This window comes from Lemur catta, chromosome 5 (genome assembly GCF_020740605.2).
Source record: "Lemur catta isolate mLemCat1 chromosome 5, mLemCat1.pri, whole genome shotgun sequence".
Taxonomy (NCBI): domain Eukaryota; kingdom Metazoa; phylum Chordata; class Mammalia; order Primates; family Lemuridae; genus Lemur; species Lemur catta.
The window spans coordinates 70,967,526-70,992,803 of NC_059132.1; the positions used below are offsets into that span (position 1 = coordinate 70,967,526).

Genomic DNA, 25,278 nt, shown 5'->3' on the forward strand with positions numbered 1-25,278 from the left:
GCCTTGGCTTTTTTACTTTCATTCCCTTTCCTTCTCTTTTATTATTTTTTATTTATATGCTTTTCTTCTGACATATAGTTTTCAAGAATCCATCACATATAGTATAAGAGAGCAAAAAGGATTAATGCAAGTGTATTTGCTTCCCTTTCCTTTCCCAGACTACTAATTCTGGCATAACCTATTTGGCATTCCTTTCTTTCTCTCCCAAACCAACCCTGCCCCTACTGGGTTCTATTATATCGATTGGAGTTATAATTTGGGGGGGGGGAAATAGGGTTGTAAGAAATAGAGATGAGCCTGCTGAAAGAGCCAAGATTTATTGACCTGAGAGAGAAAAGGGGGCAGAAGGAGAGAGAGAAGGGATAGGAGTAATCATCACATGTGAGTGGAATGAAGGAGGGAATTTTTGGGTTTAGGGAGTGACATGAAGATATAGGCTTCAGAATATCCCATGATAGACCAAAATTAGACAAATGGAAGGAAAGCGGATTTTAAGAAATAATGGTGGTATGAGTTAAGATTATCTCTTTTACCATTCTTTACGGATAATTAAGTAGAAATTAAAATTACTTTTAGTTCAGATTGCTGGATATTTTTTCCTTTAATATGTCATCATACCACATCTGAGCCATGGAGAACTCTGAGATTTATTTTGGGCTGCATAATGGTTTCAGTGGTAGATAAAAATGTGTCTTCACTTATTAAAATGACCAAAAAGGAAACTTCTTTTATGTTTGTTACTGTGAAATCTAACAAGGCATCTGTATATCAGCTAGATTATCATTTAATTTAAGACCCCACTGCTATAAACAATGGGATAACCTTCAAAAAAGAGGTAAACTATATAGAGAAAGAATCTAAGTGGGAACAACTGTAAGAATTCTCCCCCAAAACTTTCTGTCAGCTAAACATTATGAATCAAGTCATTCTTTGTTAGAAGTGGCTTCTAACATAGTATGGCTTTATCTTTGCTTACATCTACTGAGTTGAAAGAATAAATAAAATTTCATTACAATTATTTAGTGAAACTCTAAGAATGCATTATTTTACAAACATGATGTCCTCCATTGTTAATAGATATATATCAAATAAATCATAAATTGCTTAAATATTAATTTAATTATTTTTTCTAGTAAAGTAGTTCTCCCTTATCTGTGGAGAATATGTTTTAAGACCCCCAGTGAATCCTGAAACTGTGGATAGTACTGAATCCTATATTCACTATGCTTTTTCCTATGTAGTCATGAGCAGGTAGTGTCTATAGCACGCATACACCGGACAAAGGGATGGTTTATATTCCAAGTGGGATGGAGCAGGACAGCATGAGATTTCATCATGCTACTCAAAACAGTGCACAATTTAAAAATTATGAATTGTTTATTCCTGGAACTTTCCATTTAATATTTTCAGACTGTGTTCGACTGCAGGTAACAAATCATGGAAAGCGAAACCTCAGGTCAGGGGAGACTACTGTATATTATTATATTTATTTGCATTTTTCTATGTGATGGTACTTACTGGTGAGGCTTGAGATATAGGTCAATCACATATACAAGCTAATGCTAATGTTAGAAGCATTCTAAGCTATTGCAAAGACACTAACATGTACGTAAACACAGAGATAGCTACTGTTTTGTATATGGAATAATTAAATAATACTACGTGTGGTGAATCCTGATGGTAAAAGTAAAAGAAATAACAATCTGATGAATTTTGTTTTCATAGTATAATTTTTGATAGGCTACATTGTTACTAAATAATAGAAAGCAAATAATTCACTGAATGTACTAAAGATTAAATAGAGTTGGTGTTTCTAGAATTATTAGGTGAAATGAAGTATTTAGGAATGAAGGCAATTCATGCATAAAAACAATGTGCTAAGGGAGGCTCTTCCTTTTTCTTAAAATAACTTTATGGTTCGAATATGGCTTAGATGTGATTTTTTAGTAAAATGCTTTTCTCTTTCAAATCTTAGGACTTCATAAGATACCTTCTAAAGTTGGGAATTTGCTCTACTTGGAACATTTGTAGATCTAACTTGATGATGGCCAAAGGGAATTATTATTTCTTGTCTCAGCACCTGACATATGCAGGTAGCATTCTCCTCTTTAAATGTCAGGGTCTCCGTGACCTCTTGCACGGGTTTATTAGTGTAACTATTATTTCTCTTCACCAAATACCCTTTCCTTATTAGTAGGTATTTCAGCCCTATATAAATCTACTATTTTAGTTTAGCTCTATTCTGTCATTCAGAAAAGAATACTTTAACAGCAAGGAATGGATCACCAAATTTTATTCATATTTGCTTGCCAGCATATTCTTGTATTACATGTGTTAACAGTTTATCAATAAATAAAAGCCTTTAAATTAACATATATTAGAAAAATTTCAAAATTTCTTCTATTTCAGATCAATAGAACTATTACTTGGGAATATTTACTTGTGACAGATTTATCTAAGCCAAGTTTCTTTGAAAACAATAATGTAAAAATCCTTAAATAGTTGAATAACATCATTGGAAGGGGGAAATTTGTGAGTGGTAGCAGTTGAATTCAGAGGCAAGATAATGAAAATTTGAAAATATTCCAATGCGTAAATTTAAAGTACAAGTGAGAGAACAAAAGAGTGTATAGAATTAATGACAAGAATTAAAGATAGACTGAATATGAAAAGAGAAGGGAAATGCTAAATCTAACCAGACACCATCTCGCACTGGCTCTAACATGACAAAGCTGATTTCTGGGCATTCTTATCCCTCTCCACACTATAACAGAAAAACTGCCAATGCTTGAAAACAGATGAAGATGATGTTGGTAACACTGTCAGGGTGGAAAAGTAGGATAAATGAGGATCTCAAAAGTAAAATTCTTTGTTAATACACCGAATACATATTTTGTGATTAGATAACTGGTCAGATCTCTGATCAATCAGGGAATCAATCCTACTTATTTAATTAATTTATTTGTACTTTATAATTGCATTTTTTCAATATATTCACTAAATAAGGCACTCTCTTTCCTGTTATAGATTTCTAATAGACATATCATAAACTAGAAGCAATGCTGTCAGAGAGGAGACTGCAGATAGAAAGACATGCTGTAATATCCAAACAGATAATAGATCACTCATGTAACATGGCAACCTTCACCAGGTCCAGAAACAAAAAAGCTAAAGGGGATTCAAATGACAATCTGAAGAATGGCCTTTTATCTCTTAAAGGAAGCAGAAAAGGTGGCTAAAATGGGATACAAGGGAGAAGAAAAGACATTGCCTTCACATCAGAAATCACAGCAAAGCTCTGTTCAAATGTCACGCTTGGCTTCTGCCAAGTCCTCAGTTCTGGCTGAGCTGTGTCCAAGAAGGCAACAATATCCTGCCACTAATATTCTGCCAGAACGTAGGTTTTGAAGAAAATCCCTGTTTTTTTTCCCAATAGGCTACTCCTGATGGTAGCAGTGAGCCCTAGGGCTGGAATATGATCTTCCCTAGGTTCCCAAAGCCTCCATTCTGTCTGAAGAACTCAATGACAAGAATTAACTAACCCTAACTCTAACCCAGGTACATGCCTAGGGGATGGGGGCGGAGTTCCTACCCAAAATATCTGCATAAGCTCTCTTATTCCAGCCCAAATCCTGGGATAGGAGGCAGAAGGAATTTGCACATATCTGTCTTTTAGAAACACCTGGTTCCCCTGGCTTATATGAAATCATCTGTTCTGTTTTCCTCCCACCCTCCTAGATACTCCTGCTTAATCTCCTTTGTACCTCCCTCCCTCATCCAGCTTGGCTCTAGGCCTTTTTCTTCCATCACTATTAATTCTCTCTAGAAAATATCATCTACTCCACAGCTTCAATTTGCAGAAAACGTTCAAATTTATACGGTATATTAGTCAGGTTCTCCAAAGAAATGGAACTCATAGGATATATGCAAAATCTCTTCTAATTGCCCTATGTACTAGTTTCCTAGGGCTGATGTAACAAATTGTCACAACCTAAATGTCTTAAAATAACAGAAATGTATTCACTCATAGTTTCTTATGGTTTCTTGTGTATGTGTGTGTGTATGTGTGTGTGTATATATATATATATGTGAAGATATTTATTATAAGGCATTGATTTACATGATTCTGGAGGCTGAGAAATCCCACTATCTGCTGTCTGTAAGCTGGAGACCCAGGAAAGCCAGTGGTGTAGTTTGAAGGTCTGAGAACTGCAGAGACTTCCATCTGGGTCTAAAGACCTGAGAACCCTTAGTGCCATGTCCCTGCTCAAACAGTCTGTCAGAGTGCATTTGCCCTTCCTTTGCCTTTCTGTTCTACTCAAGCCCTCAGTGGACTGGATGATGCCCACCCACACTGGGAAGGACCATCGGCTTTACTCAGGCCACCAAGTCAAATGCCCATCTCCTCCAGAAACACCCTCACAGACACACCCAGAAATAACGTTTAACCAGTTATCTGGGCATGTCAGAACCCAATCAAGTTGGCACATAAAACTAACCATCACACATTGTATCTCCATTCTAGACTTCCTCTTGGGCTGCAAACTCACATATTTAACTGTGTAGTTGAACTCTTGGATACCTTTAAAACTCCTTGAATTCAACATATCCAAACTGAACTCCCCATTTCCCTCCAAGCCTTTAACATCCCCTACCTCAGTAAGTGACACCAGCATCCGTCCAGTTCCACAGCCAGGAACGGAGGGCCCATCCTGACACCTCTGTCTCCCTCACCTGCTATATTTAGCCTATTCCAAGACCTTCATGACTCTTGAATCTGTCTAGTTCCATCTATCTTCACTATTATTACTCCAGTCCAGAGACTTAGATTAGTGCAAAAATAATAAAAGCTAATAATTATCGAAGGTTTATTATATACCAGGCAGACACTCTTAAAAACTTTACATAAATTAGCTCTTCTAATAACCCTATGCATTAGTTCCCCGGGGCTGACATAAAATTTACCACAAACTAAATGACTTAAAATAACAGAAATGTATTCTTTCATAGCTTTGAAGGCTAGAGGTCTGAAATCAAGGTGTCAGTGGCTCTGTGGTTCCTCTGAAGGCTCTAGGAGAGGATCCTTCCTTGCCTCTTCTATTCTCTAACTTGTGGCATGCCTTGACTTGTGGCCATGCCACTGCAATCTCTGCCCATGTCTTTATATGGTCTTTTCCTCTGTGTGTGTGTGTGTGTGTGATCTTGTCTTCCATTTCAAATCTCCTTCACCCTTTTTCTTAGAAAAGTGCTTGTCTTTGGATTTAAAGTCCACCCACATAATCCAGGATGATTATGAGATAAGATTATCTCAGATTCTTAACTTAATTACATCTGCATCCACAGATTCCAGGGATTAAGAAGTGGACTTTTTTTGGGGGGGGGTCACCATTTAACCCACTAGACTCTACAAAGTAAGCATAGTTATTATTTCCACTGGGCAGAGGAGGCAATTGAGACTCAGAGAATTTAAGGGACTTGTCCAAGGTCACACAGCTAATAGGCTGCGGATGAGAGATTGACATTTACTCCCAGAAAAACAATTTCAATGTTTTTCTGAATGGAGTAACAGTTCAAAAAATTCATCACTTGGATGTCAAATATTGCTTCTTCAATCCATTCATTACTAGATTATTCCACACCATTAGAATATAGGATACATCAGCATTTCCACCTCTAGGAATCTATTCTATGGATAAATTTGTCACATTTCACAAAGCTATTCACTGCTCTATCCTTTGCATTAAAAATTAATGGAAACAACTTTAATACCCACCAATAGGAGATGATTAAATCCATTATGGCACAGCCATACAATGGGATATCATGCAGCCCTTTTAAAATGAGGTATGTCTGTAGTTAATGATAATGTGTTATATACTTGAAATTTATAAAGAGAATAGATTTTAACTATTCTTATACACACAAAAAAGGCAAACATGTGAGGTGATGGATAGGTCAATTAGCTTGACTGGATGAATCATTACCCAATGTATATGTATGTCAAAACATCATGTTGTACATCTTAAATACATACAATATTTATCTGAAACATAAACCAGAAATTAATTACTGTATTTGTCTTTGAGAAAAGAACTATGAGACTGAGTACAGAGATGGAAGGGAGATTTGTTTTCCATTGTAAACTCTACAGTTTTGTTTGAATTTATTTTGCCATGCATTTGCACTGAGAGAAAGAGAGAGAATCTCTGAGCTATTTTTCACCTCATTTTCCAACTTGACCTCCTACTGAATCTCATCTTTCACCTGAAAATTCATTGTTTCCCAAACACACTGAGTATGTCCATGTGAAGTGTGTGCATGTGTATAATGTTCTATCGTCCTGGACTCTCATGTTTTCTACCTGTAGGAATCCTGCCTCTCAAAAGCTTTTCTGTGCAACCTCCTGATCTTCAGTGTTGGAACCACCACTCTTCTCTCGGCACACAGAAACCTCTATTCATCCTGTTTTGAATGATAGTTATGTTTACAAGTTGGTCACTCTCATTAAATTAGTTCCCAAAGGGTAGCATGCATCTTGAACTCTATGTTCCCCAAAGTATCTGGAACAAAGTTTGGCTGAATGCATATCATTAACTAAAAAATATTAAGCTGAAAGTCATCTAGGAAAACCTAAGTTTTCTCTGATGACCAACTGGAAGGGTGCTAGAGAAAAATATCTAGCCCAAATAAAGGAATCCTACTTAGTATTCATATCTAAAGGAGCAAATAAGAGCGTTGAAGCTAAAAATTAAGCCAATACTATATATCAGATAGGGTTATTAAAAGAGATGTATGTGAAATGAAATAGGAAGCTACACTTCAAATATATTAGTGGTAGGAGAAGAAGAAATGAAAAATGACTTAAGTTATAATACAGAAAAGATAGCTCTTGACATTTTTGTTTGTTTTTTTTTTTATTGTTATTATTATTTTTTGGCCAAAGCCTGGTCACAAAATAGGCAAACACTGATTTGATCACGAAGTAGGCTACTTCTCAGACAGGGACTAATAACAACCTCTACCTTTGTTGCTTCCTCCGCCCCCTGACTTCATATATACTAATAGTTTATATATGTCAATACAACTCACTCTATTGCTTAGTAACCACATTCTTTTTGATGCAAAATTTCCAAAATCAGATTATAAAATTACTGTGATATCTTTCTTACTATTTACATTTTGCTGTCATTTAAACTTATTTCCTCTTGTCTCTGGTGATATGGATGTATAAAAGGTCATATTACTCCATATATTTAACTTTCACATATCCTAAAGTACTTCATGGTAATTGACTCTATGCTACTATACTTTCTATAAACAATAAAGCCATTTTTTTGTGCTAGCACATTGCTATTCTGCTGTAGTCTCTGCAAATAGGCACATTGATGTCAGGCCCAACCCATTTCTGTTGGCTTTATAACACATAAAAATTAAAATAAATATAATAAAAAGTATAAGGAGAAATGATTAAAAGTTTACTTCAACTTACTGTTAGTGCTGTGTCATATTCTCCAGCAGCCAAGTATGCTAAGCCCAAGTAGTAAGAAGCTTCTCCGTGCATGTTTTGGTCACTTCCTAAAGTGAAGATGTAGAAATATTACTATGGCATTAAAAAAATCAATTTATTACAACAAAGAGAATCCTTGCTTTTCAAGATAGTGGAAAATTGTTATTTAAAAAAGTGTACAGATTTATCAATGATCTCCAAAACCTAGTTGTGCACTGAAAAAAAGGCTTAAGTAAATACAATTTTCCTGGATCACAGATGTCAGCACAAGGTACAATAGCAATATAATTATGAGGGTTTCCCTCTATATAACTCAACTTAATTTTGGCATTCATATATAATTTTTATACTAGTCCACCATGTAAAGACCTACAGTTGTCCAGCATAACTGTTACTATGTATGTGAAACAACTGATGAAGGGTAACAACCTTAAATGGTGCACAAACATTCATACTCAACAATATGAACTGACATTCGGCTAAGTTTCTATCAGTGTGGATAATAAGAAGGTTAAGAAATTATTATTTTTGAAAGAAACCATAGAAGACACAAGCAAATGGAAAAACATCCAACGCCCATAGACAAGGAGAATCAATACTGTTAAAATGACTATAACTGTCCATAGCAATCTACAGATTCAATGCAATTCCTATCAAAATACCAACGCCATTTTTCACAGAAATAGAAAAAACAATCCTAAAATTCATACGGAACCAAAAAGGAGCCCAAATAGCCAAAGCAATACTAAGCAAAAAGAATAAAGCCAGAGGTATCACATTACCTGACAACAAATTATACTACAAGGCTATAGTAACCAAAAAACCATGGTACTGGTATAAAAATCAACACATAGATCAGTGGAACAGAATAGAGAGCCCAGAAATAAAGCCACATACCTACAACCAACTGATCTTTGACAAAGCAGACAAAAACATACAATGGGGAAAACACACTCTATTCAGTAAGTGGTACTAGGAAAATTGGATAGTCATATGCAGAAGATTGAAACTGGACCCCTATCTCTCACTATTTCAAAAACTAACTCAAGATAGATTAAAGACTTAAATGTAAGACTGAAACTATAAAAGCTCTAGAATAAAATCTAGGAAAAACTTGTGGATTGGCCTAGGCAAAGAATTTATTTCTAAGACCCCAAAAAGAAATGGAATAAAAACAAAAATAAACAAATGGGACTTAATTAAACTATAAAGCTTCTGCATAGCAAAAAAATAATAATAATCAACAGAGTAAATAGACAATCTATAGAATGGGAGTAAATACAAACTATGCATCTGACAAAGAACTAATATCCAGAATCTATAAGGAACTCAATAAGAAAAAAAAAATTAAAAAGTGGGCAAACAAAATTAACAAAAATTTTTCAAAAGAAGACATATAAATGACCAAGAAACATATGAAAAAATGCTCAATGTCACTAAACATCAGAGAAATGCAAATTAAAACCATGATGAGATACCATCTTATCGCAGTCATAATGGCTATTATTAAAAAGTCAAAAAACAATAGAGGATGGTGCAGATGCAGTGAGAAGAGAATGCTTATACACTGTTTGTGGGAATGTAAATTAGTACAACCTCTCAGGAAAACATAATGGAGAACTAAAAATTGATTTACCATTTGATCCAGCAATCCCACTATTGAGTATCTACCCACACAAAAAGAAATCATTATAGCAAAAAGATAACCTGCACTTGTATGTTTATTGCAGCACAATTCACAATAGCAAAGATATGGAATCAATCTAAGTGTCCATCAACCAATGACTGGATAAAGAAAATGTGATATACATACACACATACACACACACATCCCATGGAACACTACTCATTAAAAAAAATGAAATAATATCCTTTGTAGAAACTTGGATGGAATGAGAGACCATAATCCTAAATGAACTGACTTAGGAATGGAAAATCAAATGCCACCTCTTCTCACTTATAAGTGGGAGCTAAACAATGGATACACATTACCATGCAGAGTGGAATAATAGATATTGGAGACTGCAAAAGGTGGGGGGGAGGGTAGTGAGGGATGAAAAGTTGCCTATTGGATACAATATACAATGTCCAGGTGATGGGTACACTAAAAGCTCAGACTTCACCACTACAAAATATATCCATGTAACAAAACTGTACTTTTACCCCCTAAATCTATAAAAGTAAAATTAAAAGTAACATATTCTCAAAAAAGTAAGTTATTATTTTGATTATGTTCAATTTAAAAGATTTTAATTAAAACTTGGGTGAGAATGACTGACAGAGCATAGTTTCTTGCTAAAAAATCCCAAGCATATTTTGAAATCCAATTTTCTTTGCTAATCACTGGTGATGTTTTCCATCATCTTTCTGCAAGGAAGATTTTTCTAATTCCTGTTATATTTTACAATTTTTCTTCCAGGAATTACTCAATTCTTTCCAAAAGCAAAATACATAAAGACCTAACATGTGGCTCAACAAGACATACATCACACCATTTGACAAATATATAGTAAATATATACATTTAGTATATTAAATGTAACATACAAATGTAATATATTTACAAGAACAATTAAAGGTTCTTATTTTTTAAAAAGATTACTATCCTTTTTCTACTTTTGGAAGACACTGGCTTCCAGTGTCACCTAACTCCTGTGTAATGCAAACGCTGACAGACCCACCTTTGGTTTTAGTCTTTGGGAAGTAAGTATCCTTAGATTTCTGAAGCCTGCATTCCAACGATGAAGAATTTCAGCAGGAGCAATTTTCCATGCTGCATTCACTCTTACCACTCACTAAATTACCACCCTAAAGCAGTGGTTCTTTGAAGATTTCAAGAAAACAGGATGGCAAACGCCAGTGACGGTATTTTTTTCTTCTCTGGCTCTTTCAGTGATTGCAGAGAATTATACCCTCAAGATCTCACTTTAGCAGAGTTGATGATGCCAGTGATCCAGCCTGGGGAGTTTTAACTCTTATAATTCAGCTGGACCTCAACTTTTTCTCTGCTATAGGTTTACGGGCGTTAGGAATAAGGGTGGGAATAGGGAAGGGAAAGATGGAACGGAAGGAAGAGGCTGTGACAGGAAATTACTTCTTGGATAATTAAAAGTTGACCGTGTGTGGTTTGTACGTGCTGTGTAATTGTGTTAAAGCACTGGCAATTGCCTGGACTGATATAGTACTATCATTTGCACCTAATTTTATGTGAGGGGAAGCTCAACAAAGAGGAGGAAAGAAAGAAAACTCTACCCCTGCTGATGATAGAAAGAGAGATTTTTGAGCCAGCCAAATATTAGTTTTAAAATAGTATTTAAACTTGAGAACTTTTCCTGATTATTAATAGAAATGAAGTTAAGATGAAGTGAGTGTAGTAAAATAACAGAGAAAGATGTCAGTAAGAATAGGATTAACAAGGCCAACGACAAAGTTACATCTCAGACCTTGACACCATTAAAACTGATAACATACAAAAACTTATATTTTAGAAAATGAAGACAGAAGGAGACAGAAAGTAAACAATAAACATAATAAGTATGTATAATGATAAGTTTTCTGGGGGGGAATTTCTTTGTGAAAAATATTACAACTTAGCAAATATGAAACTAAAGTAAAATGCCTTTGGCTAATTGATACATCCCTTTACATTGAAATTCCATGCAACTTTCCACGTGACTAAAGTTTGCTGCTAAAATTGATCTTAAAGCTAGCCATTTATGTCAGTGTTTACCCTTGTGGGGGAAGGTACTAGACCACCTTATTCAAAAGCAGTTCATTTAATGAGAGACATCTTTTAATGGGGGTGATTTTCTATGAGTATTTCAACTAATATTATTAAAAGAAGTAACAGTGAGAATAAGCTGTTTAGTTTTACTTTTTAGTAAATTAAAATCCTACCCAGAAAAATCAGTCTGCTTACTCCAAATAAGCCATCTATTATTTAATAAACCAATCAATTAAATATATCCATGAGCTAATAAACTTTAGTTCAAGAGTGTAACTTCTATCTTTTTCTCCTTCATGAAAAGGCTACTCTATTAATAAATTAATATATGGTAATAAAATATCCTTCCATTTTACAAGTTTAAAGCTCATAAGAGTATGCTCCAAATTTTTTCTTTATGTCTTACACATACACAAATGATATAGAATATTAAAGATCTGATCGGCTCTCATAGAAGCATTTTTATTGCTTTGAATGCGCACATGAATCACCTGGGGATCTTACTAGCAGGTTTTGATCCAGTGGGTCTGGGGTGGGGCCTGAGACTCTGCTTTTATAAAAAGTGTCCTGTTGATGCTGATGTAGCTGGTCCAAAGGCCACATTTTGAGGGTCTAAAATATATTACAGTCTTATTTTCCTGTTACTCATAACTAAATATTTATCATACTTTCTCTATTACCTGACAATAGGAAATTTACAAACAATGAAAGGCCTCTCAAATTGCAAGAAATACACACCCTTACACATACACACACAAACACACACAGTCTTAACTTTTGCAGATGGCCTTACCTTCTCACAGTGGGTTCCTCGTTTTACAACACTCCCCCCAGTGGATTGTAATTTTGGAGATAAAGCTTTCAAGAAACTAATGGATTTCTTGTTGTCAGCACTAAGGCATCTCTGTTTTACAGTGAAATCTGAAAGTATATTGATGGCATTTGTCTTTGCATTTCATAGGAAATAATCACCCTAACACGACGATTTTTACTTCACTCTCGGGAGAACCAGTGTCTACCCATTAAAGAAAGCAATGTGAGAGTGTACTTTTCCACCCACCTTCTTTGGTTATTTCACAAGCTTTTATTAGAATTTTGATGGCCTGTTTGTATTCTTTATTTTCCAGCATTTTGTCTGAGAGTAATCTGTAAATCCTCAGGAGACCCTCGCAGGCCAACAAGTTGAGAAAGCGGCCTGTCTCATCCTTCCATATCCGCCCCTGTGTCAATTGATGGAATGCTTCATAATGCTCGGCAGCTTCCAGAAGCTGACCTGGAGAATAAAAGCCATTCATAAATATAAACCAGAGGCCAGAACATATTTTCAAAATTTTTGCGCACATCTTAGCTTTACTATTAAAGGGGAAAGCGCCATGGAATATAGTGAAGGATTTCTAAGGTTGAAGAGGAATTAAACGAGGAAAGGAGCTATCTCTAACTGGACTTCAGTTTCGGCATTAATTTTGGATAGACACTTGCAAGAGGGATGTATTAATACTTCAGTTTGGTAGAAATTGACTGGGATTGTGTATGTTTAGAGATAGTGGGAAAGTCCAGTAATTATTAATAGCAATCACATTGGTTAAGACTTATGCAAGGCCCTGTATGCGAGGCACTGTGCTGTGTGCTTTTTTGGCATTTCTCATTTAATCTTCAAAACAATCCTATGGAGGGAGACTGTTAGGATTCCATTTCACAGAACAGAGAGCTGAAGCTCAGTGAGATTAAGAATTTTGCTCAAGATTGCGTGGCTAGTGGGTGGCTCCAGGAAATCTGACTCCAGAGCCAATGCTCGTAACCACTGTCCTGCACTGCTTTCCCGACAGATGGGAATTTCTCCACTCTTAAGAGTTCAGATATCTTGAGAAAGGATGCATTTGTTAAAAATTTCAAATTCAAATATTATGGATCTTTTTTTTATTTCAGGATATTATGGGGGTACAAACCTTTTGGTTACACGTTATGACTTTGCCACACCCAAACCATGATTTCAGGCGTGCCTTTTCCCCCCTACAATGCTCATTGAGTCCATTAGTTGTGAGTTTACCCAACCCCAATCCCCCAAATCCCAAAGAATATTACTACCATGTGAGCACCTTAGTGTTGATCAGTCAGTGCCAGTTTGATGGTGAGTACATGTGGTGCTTATTTTCCTGTTCTTGTGATACCTCACTTTGGAGGATGGGCTCAAGCTCTATCCAGGAAAATGTAAGAGGTGCTAGATCACCATCATTTTTTGTAATTGAGTAGTACAATGGAATACTACTCAATTACAAATATTATGGATCTTTAAACTGCTTCTCAACATTTGACTGAACTTTCTGAGGAGGCATTTGTTCACACTGTGTAGTTTTGAATATTATAATGTAACTGCCTTTCTGGATTTGACCCTATAATAAAGTCCAAAATAAAGCTTCTCAAAGCTAAAACTCTAAATTAGCCTTAAGTCATTTCATTCCTTAAAAGATGAACAAACATATTTCTGAAAGAGCAGTTTGCAGCTCCATGATGGGGAGAGTATTTTACTTGTTCATTTCTTCATGGAAATGATCCCAATATCCTGTAGTGTAAATATTCTTTCATGGTATTGGAGTTACGCAACTGGAATTAATGGGAAAAACACTAATATCTGGGCCATCCAACCATGCTGGTGAAGAGCGCGTGTGGACTCCAAGGAGATATCCTGTTCTTATCCCTGCTTTCCCACTCTTTGTTTAGCCTCAGGCTAATTATCTCCCTCTCTGTGCCTTAGTTTACTCTTCTATTAAATAGCATTATGGGGTAACTATACAAGGTATCCATATGCCAAATAAATTAATTCATGTTCAATGTGTTACAGAGGAAGTGCTCAATAAACACAATGTTATCAGTTGGTATAATATTTTTAAAAATTCCAATAGGCAATTGAAATATAACATTAATTTATTATAGTCTTTAAGTATAACTTACTCTTCCTACAAAAAAAAAGTATTAGTTGCGTCCTTATAACAATATGATCATGACTGCTTAAATTAACCTATGCAGGTCATATTAGGCTCAATATATTTCCTCCAATAGGTTTCCTTGAATAGTGCCAGTTGGAACTCCTGCCATTGTATGTAATTTCTTGTATTGTATATATCTATTGTATATAATTTCTTCCTATTTGTTACACTGAATTTGTTCTCAAAATTAGTAATGAAGGATTACTACTTGGGCACACACAAATAAAGAATAGTATTCTCAAAGAAAGACAATTAACTGTGGTGGATAATCAGAAAATGATCTGTAGAAAAATTCAGTAAAGACATGGCCAATCTAAGTCCTTGCCATACCACACTGGAGAACATGTCAGCAAAGACAAATACAGAGAGGGCAATGTGTACTACAGAGTTGTTTATAATCTTATATTATGAAACTTTCACATGATAGCAGACTACAAATTACAGAGGAATATTTCATTGCATGGACAGGTGTTTATGATAAGTAAAAGTACCAGATAACCTCAGAAATCATTTAGAAAGTATTATCAGTGTTATCTCTGGGAGACAAGATTATGGGTGATAGTTGATTTCTTTTCTGATTTTCTTTTTCTTTTCTGTTTTTTTCTTTTTGCTTATTGGAATTTTCTAAAGTTTCTATCATCAAAATATGTTTACTTTGTAATAAGAAGTACACAATAGAAGTTATTTTAAAAATAATGTCCAATCCTTTTTTCACTTTGATATAAACACTCAAGGTTGAAGTTCACTGCTCTAATCTATCTTTACTTGTAACTACAATTCTTTCTTACTTCTCACAAAAGAAGGCATAGTTTTTCATCTCTCCCCTGTAGCACCTCTCACCAGAAACACCTTGCTCTAAATACCCATGACCCTCATTTTTTTAAACTAGAATGGAGCATTGACATATATGTGTGTTATGTTTCCTCGGTTAACTATATTTCTCTGCCTGTGAAGTACAGCTCCGTATCCCTGGAAAGATGTATACATGAGTTCTTTTTTTTTTTCCATCCAGTATCCATCTATTCATAAAGTACAAATAGATATTTCTTTTTGGCCATGTGAATAGGGAACGGTGGATATGGGAACCTGAGTAAACCAAATGGTTCCAGAAAAGTTAGGAACTATAAAGGGGATGAAGCTTTGGATAACCCAATAAATTAGAATTAGATACAAATGAGGCATAATGATGTAAATCTGCGATTCTCAACCCCTAGACTGGGCCTGGTATTGGTCTTTGGCCTTTTAGGAACTGGCCACGCATCACCATGTGAGCTCCCCTCCCTGACGACCATGGAAAAATTGTCTTCCATGAAACTGTTTCCTGATGCCAAAAAGGTTGGGTCCTGCGGATGTAAATAGTGAGTAAGAAATGCTATCCATGTCCAACATTTGATCTATATGGGAGCAGAAAAGGAGATGAAGGGAGGTGAGTGGAGGGTTAAAGTAGGGGAAGGGGAGGTGGAGGAAATGGGGAGGGAACTGAAGGTAGGGATGAGTGGAGAAGAGGTAGGGCCCTTGTATGCCACAGAAGCCAGACTCCCTTCCCTCTGTGTTACTGAGTCCTGGGTTGCTGTTAGGTATCCTGGGCAGGCTGTCTAAGAAGGAATGAAGTAAGGGTGGTTCTCGGGACACTGGTTTCAGTTGGTTACTATGGAAGGCAACCTTGGGAAGATTAGAAATAAATACAAGAGTCTTTTCAGGTGAATTTGATTTTTGCTAGAGCTTTGGGGGCTAGTATCTGCTTAGCTCATGATTAGTGGGCAAGGCTCAGTTCTCAGAAGGGTCCACTTGAGGTGTCCCATGAGAGAGGAGCCTGAGAAGCTTGGGTAAAAGAGAACAGGGAACTACCATTTCCTGAAGGCCTGCTAGGTGCTAGTCAAAAGGTAAGGTTTTTCCCCCATACGTTATTTAACCTTCCAAGAACTGGTGAAGTAGATATGATTATTATTTTTTCACTAAAGAGGAAACTGAGGCTGGCAAAGATTAAATGGTACATATATGTAAGCCATACTTATGATTAAGTGATGATTAGGATTTAAACCCAAGATCACCAAAAGCCCATACAACTGGTTCTACCACATCAGATACTAATCAACAAACCATGAGTCAGAAAACTTAGACAGATTAAGGTCAGTTCTCTGGATATAAATCTCTTATGTTACAAACAATGCTCGGGTTACATTATTTCTAGTCTCTTCCAGTTCTATAATTCTGTGACTTTGCCCAGGACTCCACAGGTAACCTCTAACAAAAACACAGATATTAGCCCCTGATGTACTTCTGATTGGTCTTGCAAAAGGAGTTGATGTATAACAAGCTACATCCATCTAAATTTCCTGCTTTCCCCTGAACCATGTGGTGACATTGTGGGGGCCCTTGGAATTCCTTGGGTGCCCCAGACTTTGTCACCTGTGACCTCATCCTGCTGTTCATGGTTTCATCTCCCTTTCCTTTACCACTTTGCCTCAGATGAGGTCATGAGGTCCTGGTTAGTACTATTTAAATGAAGATACCTACACAACAGGAGAGTTTTCCAGCCCTTCTTATATGTAGGGATTCATTTCTAAAAGTATTTGGTGGGCTGGGCACGGTGGCTCACACCTGTAATCCTAGCACTCTGGGAGGCCGAGGTGGGAGGATTGCTAGAGGTCAGGAGTTCGAGACCAGCCTGAGCAAAAGCAAGAACTTGTCTCTACTAAAAAATAGAAAGAAATTAACTGGACAACCAAAAATATATAGGAAAAATTAGCCGGGCATGGTGGCGCATGCCTGTAGTCCCAGCTACTTGGGAGGCTGAGGCAGGAGGATTGCTGGAGCCCAGGAGTTTGAGGTTGCTGTGAGCTAGGATGATGTCACGGCACTCTAGCCCAGGAAACAGAGTGAGACTCTGTCTGAAAAAAAAAAAAAAAAAAAGAAAACTAAAAGTATTTGGTGGCAGTAAATAAGCCAGCAAGAAAACCAGCCATTGAGGATGTGATCCAAATGACGATAAGCACACAAATGACTTGGCTATAATTTCTAAAGGCTGGTCAGAATTTGAAAGCACATATTATGATATAGTATAATATTTTATTTTAAAATATTAAAAGATATGACTATGCTATGGAGAGGGCATAGTAATTTAAATATGCAAGTATTTCCCTTTAAGCATGATTAACAATGATATGATTTCCATCCAATTTCTATTTCCAACTATGAATAGGATTTTTAAAATTATCTTACTGAGTAAAGGCTCTAATATTAATTGACTAGACATTTATGAAAACATAATGTGTAATGCTTTTATCTAAAAATTTTAAATTCAATGTACCTGAGAGAAATATTATAAAAGGCCATCAATAGAGCGATTATTTTGATAATACTAAATGTAAATATTAATGTAGATAACGAATCAGATTTTCTAATTTGTATCCTAGATCCTTTTATAACTTCTTCAAGGTGTTCGTATAGAATCCACCCTTTGGTACCCAAATAACCTTCAACATATCATAAATAGGTGATATTTCCAGATCCTGTTATCAATCTTTTAGAAGGACAAGGACAAGTGTTTAGTTCAAGTGTCCAAGGACTATCTTCCTTTGCAATTATCAAGTGAGGAAGAGGGACAAGAAAAGAAGAATGATTACATTAAGGTATCACAAAAATAAAAGTTGACAGAAAACAGGACAGAAAAGAGAAGGCCTAGGGAATATTCATGGATATCAAAGTCATCCTGAGGGAAAGTGAGTTTTATTACGCTGCACCAGGAATCACCAGCAAATCTTTGCCATCACAACGGGTAACTAAGATCACTGTCGTAACGACAATAAGAAAGACACATTAACTACTGCTGAATTAAATGCCTGGCATGCATGGTTCTATACTAAGCAAAAATCAAGATAGTCTACTAATATTTCATCAGAAAACATGTCTCAGAATAGTGTAAACAACTGTGTAAAATAAGAGTATCCAGGTATGGGTAGAAGTAGTCTTACTCTCAAGTTTTGTTTTGTCTTATTTTTTCAACTATTATATCGCATCTATATAAACAATAAGGAGTTTGTCATGCATTTATGGTTTTTCACCTAAAAGAAAGAACACTCTTAAAATAAAACTACTACAAGGGAGTTTTACTTTATCTAAAGCCCACACAAACAAGAAATACATCCACTTATTTAAAAATATAAACAAAATCCAAACAATATTGCAAACAGCAAAATGCTTGGTAGAATGTCAGTACAAACACTGTAGAGAAAATAAGATTTTATACAGTTGGGTATTATCCAAATTGTTGCTTACCCCTCTTCCCTGCACAACATCTCTGAAAGTTTATAGATATTTGTTGTATCACAGCAGATGTCTAGAACAAATATTAAGCAAAGGAGAATGTATATGATCTCTCCCATTTTAGTTTTTTTTAAAGTAGGAAGATTGACTAGATATTAACACAAATGGGTTTAAATGTGAAGCTGCCATAAAAGCAGGAACATAAATGTAATTCTTCCAGCCGCTATTTTGATGCACATTTTTGATTCCATGAATATTTTATGAAATGGCCCAAACTAAAGCCATATAACATTCCTGCATTACTGATGCTTGCGCCCGTAAGCTACGAACATTAGAGGCATGATTGAGTGCATTAAAATGAACTCATTCAGCAGTGCATTGATTACTTGAAGGGGGAGGGAAACAAAAAAAGAAAAAAAAAATGAAAAAAGAAGTTGCTCCACTTAAGAAAACAGCACACAAATCTGAAGTTTGCAATATAGTAAGAGTGAAAGCAAGTTTGAATAAAATAATATTTTATAAATAAAGTGTGACTCTGTCCAGACCTGGCATTAATTGGGCAAAGTGTTAATTATGGCCAAAGATGGCTGCAGGTATTGTTCAGGTAATTTAAAATGTCACAATCTCTAAGATGGCCTGTTTTAGCTCCATGCCTCAGCAATTCTGAAAGTAGCTAATTATTTTCTTTTCTATCAACTTGTACATTTGCCAGTAAAAACAATGCTGCAGAAACAATTGCATGAAAATAATTTGACAGGTCCATAAGGCCCATTTTTCCGGCAGCACTGGTATAAGTCTTAAGCATATTTAGTTCTAAATTGTGCACATTTGTTGAAGACTTTAGGGAAATATTCCACTTTAGTGTAAAACAACAACCTAAAGGAACAATAAAGCTTTATGTATATTATATTACATTTTAATCTGGAGCTACTGGACATCTTTGGCATAAATTTCTATTCCGTACAACGCAGAGATAAAATCTGCTAGAAGCAATATTGAACAGTAGCAAAAAGAGAAAAATGTTATTGCCCTTTTGTAAAAACAAAAGACATTGCTTTCCATTTCAGCTTAACAATTTATATTATCTTTAGGTTTTTACATTCAATTATGATAATTATAACGGCACTATTCATGCTGAAATAGTTAAGGGCCTGCCACACTTCCGACGGAAACTATCACTTTCAAGGGTTTATCTCCTGTCAGAAGAGATTTGTTGTGCACTATAACCCACTGCACGCCATTGCAAAATGGAATGCTGGAAAACAAAGATTTTGTTCTGTAACTCCAATAGCATCCCTAATAAACTGAGAAGAAAATGTGCCCATAACTTTTGGGTAGCTACTTTGGGATATTTAGAGGAAATTTAAGATGCTATTTTTAAAATGGAATTTTCTCTTTATCATTTTGAGTGCAGATTCGAAGTGGACATTATAGGAATTCTACCATACACCAGTTAAAGAGTATCGGTCACTAAACCAGACAATGAAAAGAATCCCACGGAGACAGGAAGACAAGTTTGGGAGACATTCCACAAGGGCTTTATTACTGCAGTTGGCAATTTTTAAAAATCCAGAAAAATTTGCCTAGACCCAAAATATTCTGGAGGAATTGTTATTAATTGTCACTGTTTATAATTTTAGATAGCTCAATTGTGGCCAGTGCACAAGTTTGACTGTTCTTGGTCAATAAACCTCAGACATTTGTTTCAATCTTAGTTTCATAGTTTCTAAGGATTGAGCATTAGGTAGCTTCACTCTCAAAAGTGCATAATTGGAGGTATTGAAATTACTCAAAAAATTAAATTGTAAAAAAAGTAAAGCATTTGTATAATGTGTAAACAATAGGAAATTAATACTAGCCCTTATAAACCTTGTAGAGTTCACTATTTTCCTCACATAATATATTGTTTTACTTTAACGTTTTCATCTTATCTTAGAATACTAAGTTAACAGTGTTGATAGGCATAAAGGTCTGAGGAGGAATAAAGTCAATAGTGACATGAGATCAACTAATGAGTTATATTTGCTCAGGATTTAATCAGTAATGTAATTCTTACTTGAATTATACATTGCTCATGATTTTAAATAAACCATAATCAATCAGATTTGTATATGTTAATATAAGCAAAGAGAAAAGTGTGGAAGCTTATGTACCAAAGTGTCAGTATTGAGTATGAAAGATGGCAGAGGGGAATGAGGAGGGTATTTGATGGACAACAAACACGTGTTATTTTGGATGTTACAAAAAAAACCTAACAAACTGAAAATAATCTATTTAGGTGAGCATGGAAGGAGAGAAATAACATTGGTTGAACACTTAATATTTGCCAAGCACTACACTAGCTGCTGTGTGTGTGTGTGTGTGTGTGTGTGTGTGTATCTTAGTTCACCCTCAGGTGTTAGTATCTATATTTTTGAGATGAGGAAACTGAGCCTTCAAGATTGTCTTGCCTAAATCCACACATTAAGTAGGTGGCAGAGCTGACGGCCAACACCCATGGTGGCTTTATTTCCCCAAGGTGATTCTCCTTTTTAGAAAAGTTGTCAAGTGTTTGACTTTAAGGCAGAGACCAAGGTTTGACCTTCAACACCATGAATTAATGGGACTATTCACACACTGCTTCTGAGCTCCCTTTCTTTAAGGGTTCTGAAGCAAGAATAACAATGCCAAGCTCAAAGTGTGGTTGCAATGGTTGAGTGCCTGGTGCTTCATAGACATCCAGGAACTTTTCATGCAGTGCTATCTATCTTTTTCCTCCAAGTTTGCCATTTGGAGTGAATCTGGATGGCCTGTTATAGGGAGTGTCTTTAAACCTAGATGTTACAAAACAGTGTCACTTATTCAGATTAAATGCCAGTTGAGGCACTAATTGGACACAGCATACTTCATCTAACTCCAACGCAATACTCCTTTCACTTCTGGTCAGTTGTACCTCTGAAGAGATATTTCTGGGGCAGTGCCTTGTCTCAGTCAGAGGAAATACTGCCTCCAGAACAGTTTATTCTGCGTAGCAAGAACTATAGGCTTAGTGCAGCTATTCAAGATCTGCTTGCAAAGCTTTGAAAAAGAAAAACCTGCTGCAGAGCAGGCACCTTTGAATGAGGCTTTCTCTCAGTGCTACTCGTTAAGCAGTAAATAATTAAAACGCCCTGAAAAAGACAGGTAAAATACAAGCAGCAATGTCAGTAACACAGACATGAAAGAGAAGGGGAAGAAAATGAATTTAAAAAAAAGGGGGCAATGAAATAATTCATTTGAAGCTCTAATAAAGTTTCATTTGCAGTCTTGTTTAAAGATATATCAGACTTTGGGGATGTAACCTAATTACATTTTTATTCTAAGTTCCATTCAAAGATCTTGGACTTTGATTCTTTAACACAGATCAAACATGGTATAATTTTCTTGTGGCTATCAATACTTAAAAAGGATCTCTTCATTAAATACTATAAGGTCTTATGAACATGTACACACAGTAGATGGAGAATAAACTGACATGCCCCCAAAAGCGACAATTAATTTATATAGAAATAGCAATGCTAATCCATTTCTTTAAAAAAGTTTTTAACTATTAAATTCAGTGCTATTCAAGTATAAAGTGACTCAGTTTCTAATATTGGTCTAGTCAGATGCATCCTAGAAAGTGTATATGAGGGCCCACTTTCTAAATCCATTTTTAGAATTTCCTCCTAAAAATGAAGTGTGGTAAGTAGTTGCAGGAAAGAGTTAGCCTTGCAATCACACAGAGATGAAAGGGGAGGTGCTTTCAACAGGCCTGTAGCGAAAAGTATATTGGAGTCATCAGTGTTTATCCTTAGACACTTGTTTGATTGGCTTTATTCCATGTTGTTACTAGGAAACCTGAATGGAATAATGTGTTTGCTCTTCCAGAGAATCTTTTTGGAAAAAGATTCCTCCAAAGGGACTTTTAAGATGTAAATCTCGAAACAGTTTACAAATAGGGTGACACAAACAAGTAGGATTTGTTTTTTAACTGTGAAGAGGAAAGAATGCTCCCAATGAACTTGCTTAGTTGACTTAAACGCTAGGAAAGTTCACCAGGATTTAAACGCCCCAAAAGGGAACCTACAGAGAGCTTGGTTAGGACTCAGCAGCGGCCGTGGGGATTGTTTGCTGGAGTTATTTGCTGTTTGTTTTTGCACCTCCAAATATCCAGTGCCCAGGAGTGAATTTATTTTTCAAGGCTAAACATTTAATAAGATGTCCTTTGCCCCTTAATTGTCATTTTTCTTCTTGCAACAGTCTGTATGTAAAAGAGGCTTTATTGTTAAAAACTTTCAAATATAATAGTGTTTAAATAGAAATAATAGTCATTTAAAACCCAAAACAACCATACTATGCTTGTCAAATCTATTAAAAGCAAGTAACAAAGATGTTATTGTGTCACTCTTGTTGGTGCATGAGTAAAATACTAGGTTTACAAAGACAAAGGAACATTTTAATATCCACTCTACTTAGGTTGACCAGTTCATCCCTGTTTACCTAGGCTTTCCTTGTTCTAGAGCCTAAAGTTGTGAGTCTTGGGAACCACCTCAGTCCCAGGCAAACCAGGATGATATCATCCTACAACTGACCCAAACTACAAAAGAACTTTGAAAATGCAATTGAGTAAAGCAAAAAAAAAAAAAAAAAGACATTTAGTGAAAGTATAATACAATATACATTACTTATATTAAGGGCAAAAATATGTCAGCATTAATGAAACATTACAGGAAACAATCTTAAATATTGCTAACAATGATGGCATCAATCACTCAAAAGGTACTTATTTTGGTCCAGTTTCATTCTACTCCTTTTCTATATTCATGCATTATATTTACACAGTTAAAAAGAGCTGAAGATATAATTTTCTACTTATCTATATTATTTTATTAGAAATATTTTCCATACTGAATACTTTTTTAAAATTCATTTTTAAAGACTGCATAATATTTTTTGGGGGGATGTATACTTTAACCATCTATCTAGTGGTTGGATATTTAGATCATTTCTCCATATAAGTAATGTTTTAATTAACACTATCTTTAAAACAAATCTTAGATTTCTAGATGTAGAATTAGTAGATAAAGGGGTATTGCAAATTTTATGGTTGCTACATAAGCTATATTGCTTTCCAAAACCATTTAAGTGATTCACATTATCGTGAGCCATGCACATAGTATTATTTTAAGAAATCATGATTACTATTTTTTTTGCTAGATCCATTAGCAAAATGAAAGAGGACATAAAAAGGGAGATATAATTTTTCTTATTCATAATTTTGTCTGGGCAAGTCTTATCTCGGACAACTTTTAAAAATCATACTTGTATTTCTTTTTTATTTCAAAATATTAGGAGGTTACAAGTATTTTTGTTACATAGATGAATTGTATAATGTTGTTTAATTTGTATAACTTTGTGTAGATTTGAGATGTCCTCTTGGAACTGATTTCTAATTTTATTCCACTGTGGTCTGAGAAGATACATTGTATGTTTTCAATTTTTCTGAATTTGCTGAGGCTTTTTTTGTGGCCTAACATACATATGATCTATCTTAGAATATGTTCCATGTGCTGGGATCGGAAGCCAGTGGGTCCCCACTTTGCCTGCTGTCTAGTACAATGCTGCTGCAGTCTCCAAGCAGCTCCCTGATCAGTGTGGAGGCCTGCCATGGTGGGGAGTCCCCTCACAGCTTGGGTTGCAGTGTTCATAGGGGCAGTGTGGAGCCCCAGGTTCTCTCCTCTGACCCTTCCCCCTGTGTGGATGCTCTCCCCAGGCATCTTCCAGTCTTGCCAGGTGGATCACCCTGCCTCACTCTCCTTCACTTGGGAGTCTTCAGTCACTTCTATGATGATTCACAATGCTCTCTCTAAAGTGCTCCATCTGTAGGGGGACATCTACCTGCAACTTTTGATCCTCCCCTTGAGAGCAGTGTGTGGGGGCTGTTTCTATCTCACCATCTTCAAAATCATACTTTTGATAAAAATAAATCAAGGAAAAATAAACCCAGAAAGTCAACTTTGTGAGGTCTTTGCTGAACAAATATTTGAATAGGGAGGTAACGTAGGGTAGTGGAATAGACACCAAATATCTAAGATCTGAAGACACAGGTTCCCATTCCAGCTCTGACATGCTTTAGTTGTCATTTAAGATTATTCAGCCTTTAAAAGGAGGAAATCCTTTAATATGTGACATAGAAGGAAAAATACTGCATGATTCCACCTACATGAAGTCAAACTCATAGAAACAAAGAATAGAATGGTGGTTGCCATGGGCAGGAGGGAGGGAGAAATGGGGAGTTGCTAATCATCCGGTTTAAAATTTCAGTTATGCAAAATGAATCAGTTCTAGAGATCTTCTGTACAACATTGCGACCATAGATTATAAGACTGTATCGTGAACTTAAAAATCTGCTATAAGTGTAGATCTCATGTTAAGTACTCTGACCACAATAAAATAAAATAAAATAAAATAAAATAAAATAAAATAAAATAAAATAAAATAAAATAAAAATAAATTTAAAAAAGAAAAAATAACCTCTCAGAATCCTAGTGTTTGTATCTTTGAAATAGGGATGATGTGCATGTATGAGAAAAACTACTTTGTATCTATCTATCAATACCTTTCTAAGTGTTATTGCCATTATGTATATTGTAGATACACCTGATTTGTTCTAAGGATGTCTAAATGTTACCAGTAAATTAGTTTGAAGAACCATGTACATAGTTTGTGTTTATTTGCATTGAGTATCACAGAACCAAAAGAGACCTGACATGGAAATTAAGAGCTCTGGATGCAAGT

General features: G+C 35.6%; 1 protein-coding gene across 4 annotated transcripts in view; it reads right to left on the minus strand.

The window, feature by feature from the left end:
• TTC29 (tetratricopeptide repeat domain 29) overlaps positions 1-25,278 on the minus strand; it is a 250,825-nt gene that overhangs the window by 107,445 nt on the left and 118,102 nt on the right. For all 4 annotated transcript variants that reach the window (XM_045552089.1, XM_045552088.1, XM_045552090.1 and 1 more), the window contains 2 exons: positions 12,291-12,503; positions 7,490-7,575 (listed from right to left, as the gene is read on the minus strand). In XM_045552089.1, the coding sequence (XP_045408045.1) occupies positions 7,490-7,575; positions 12,291-12,503 (299 nt within the window). The remainder of the gene's footprint in view (positions 1-7,489; positions 7,576-12,290; positions 12,504-25,278) is intronic.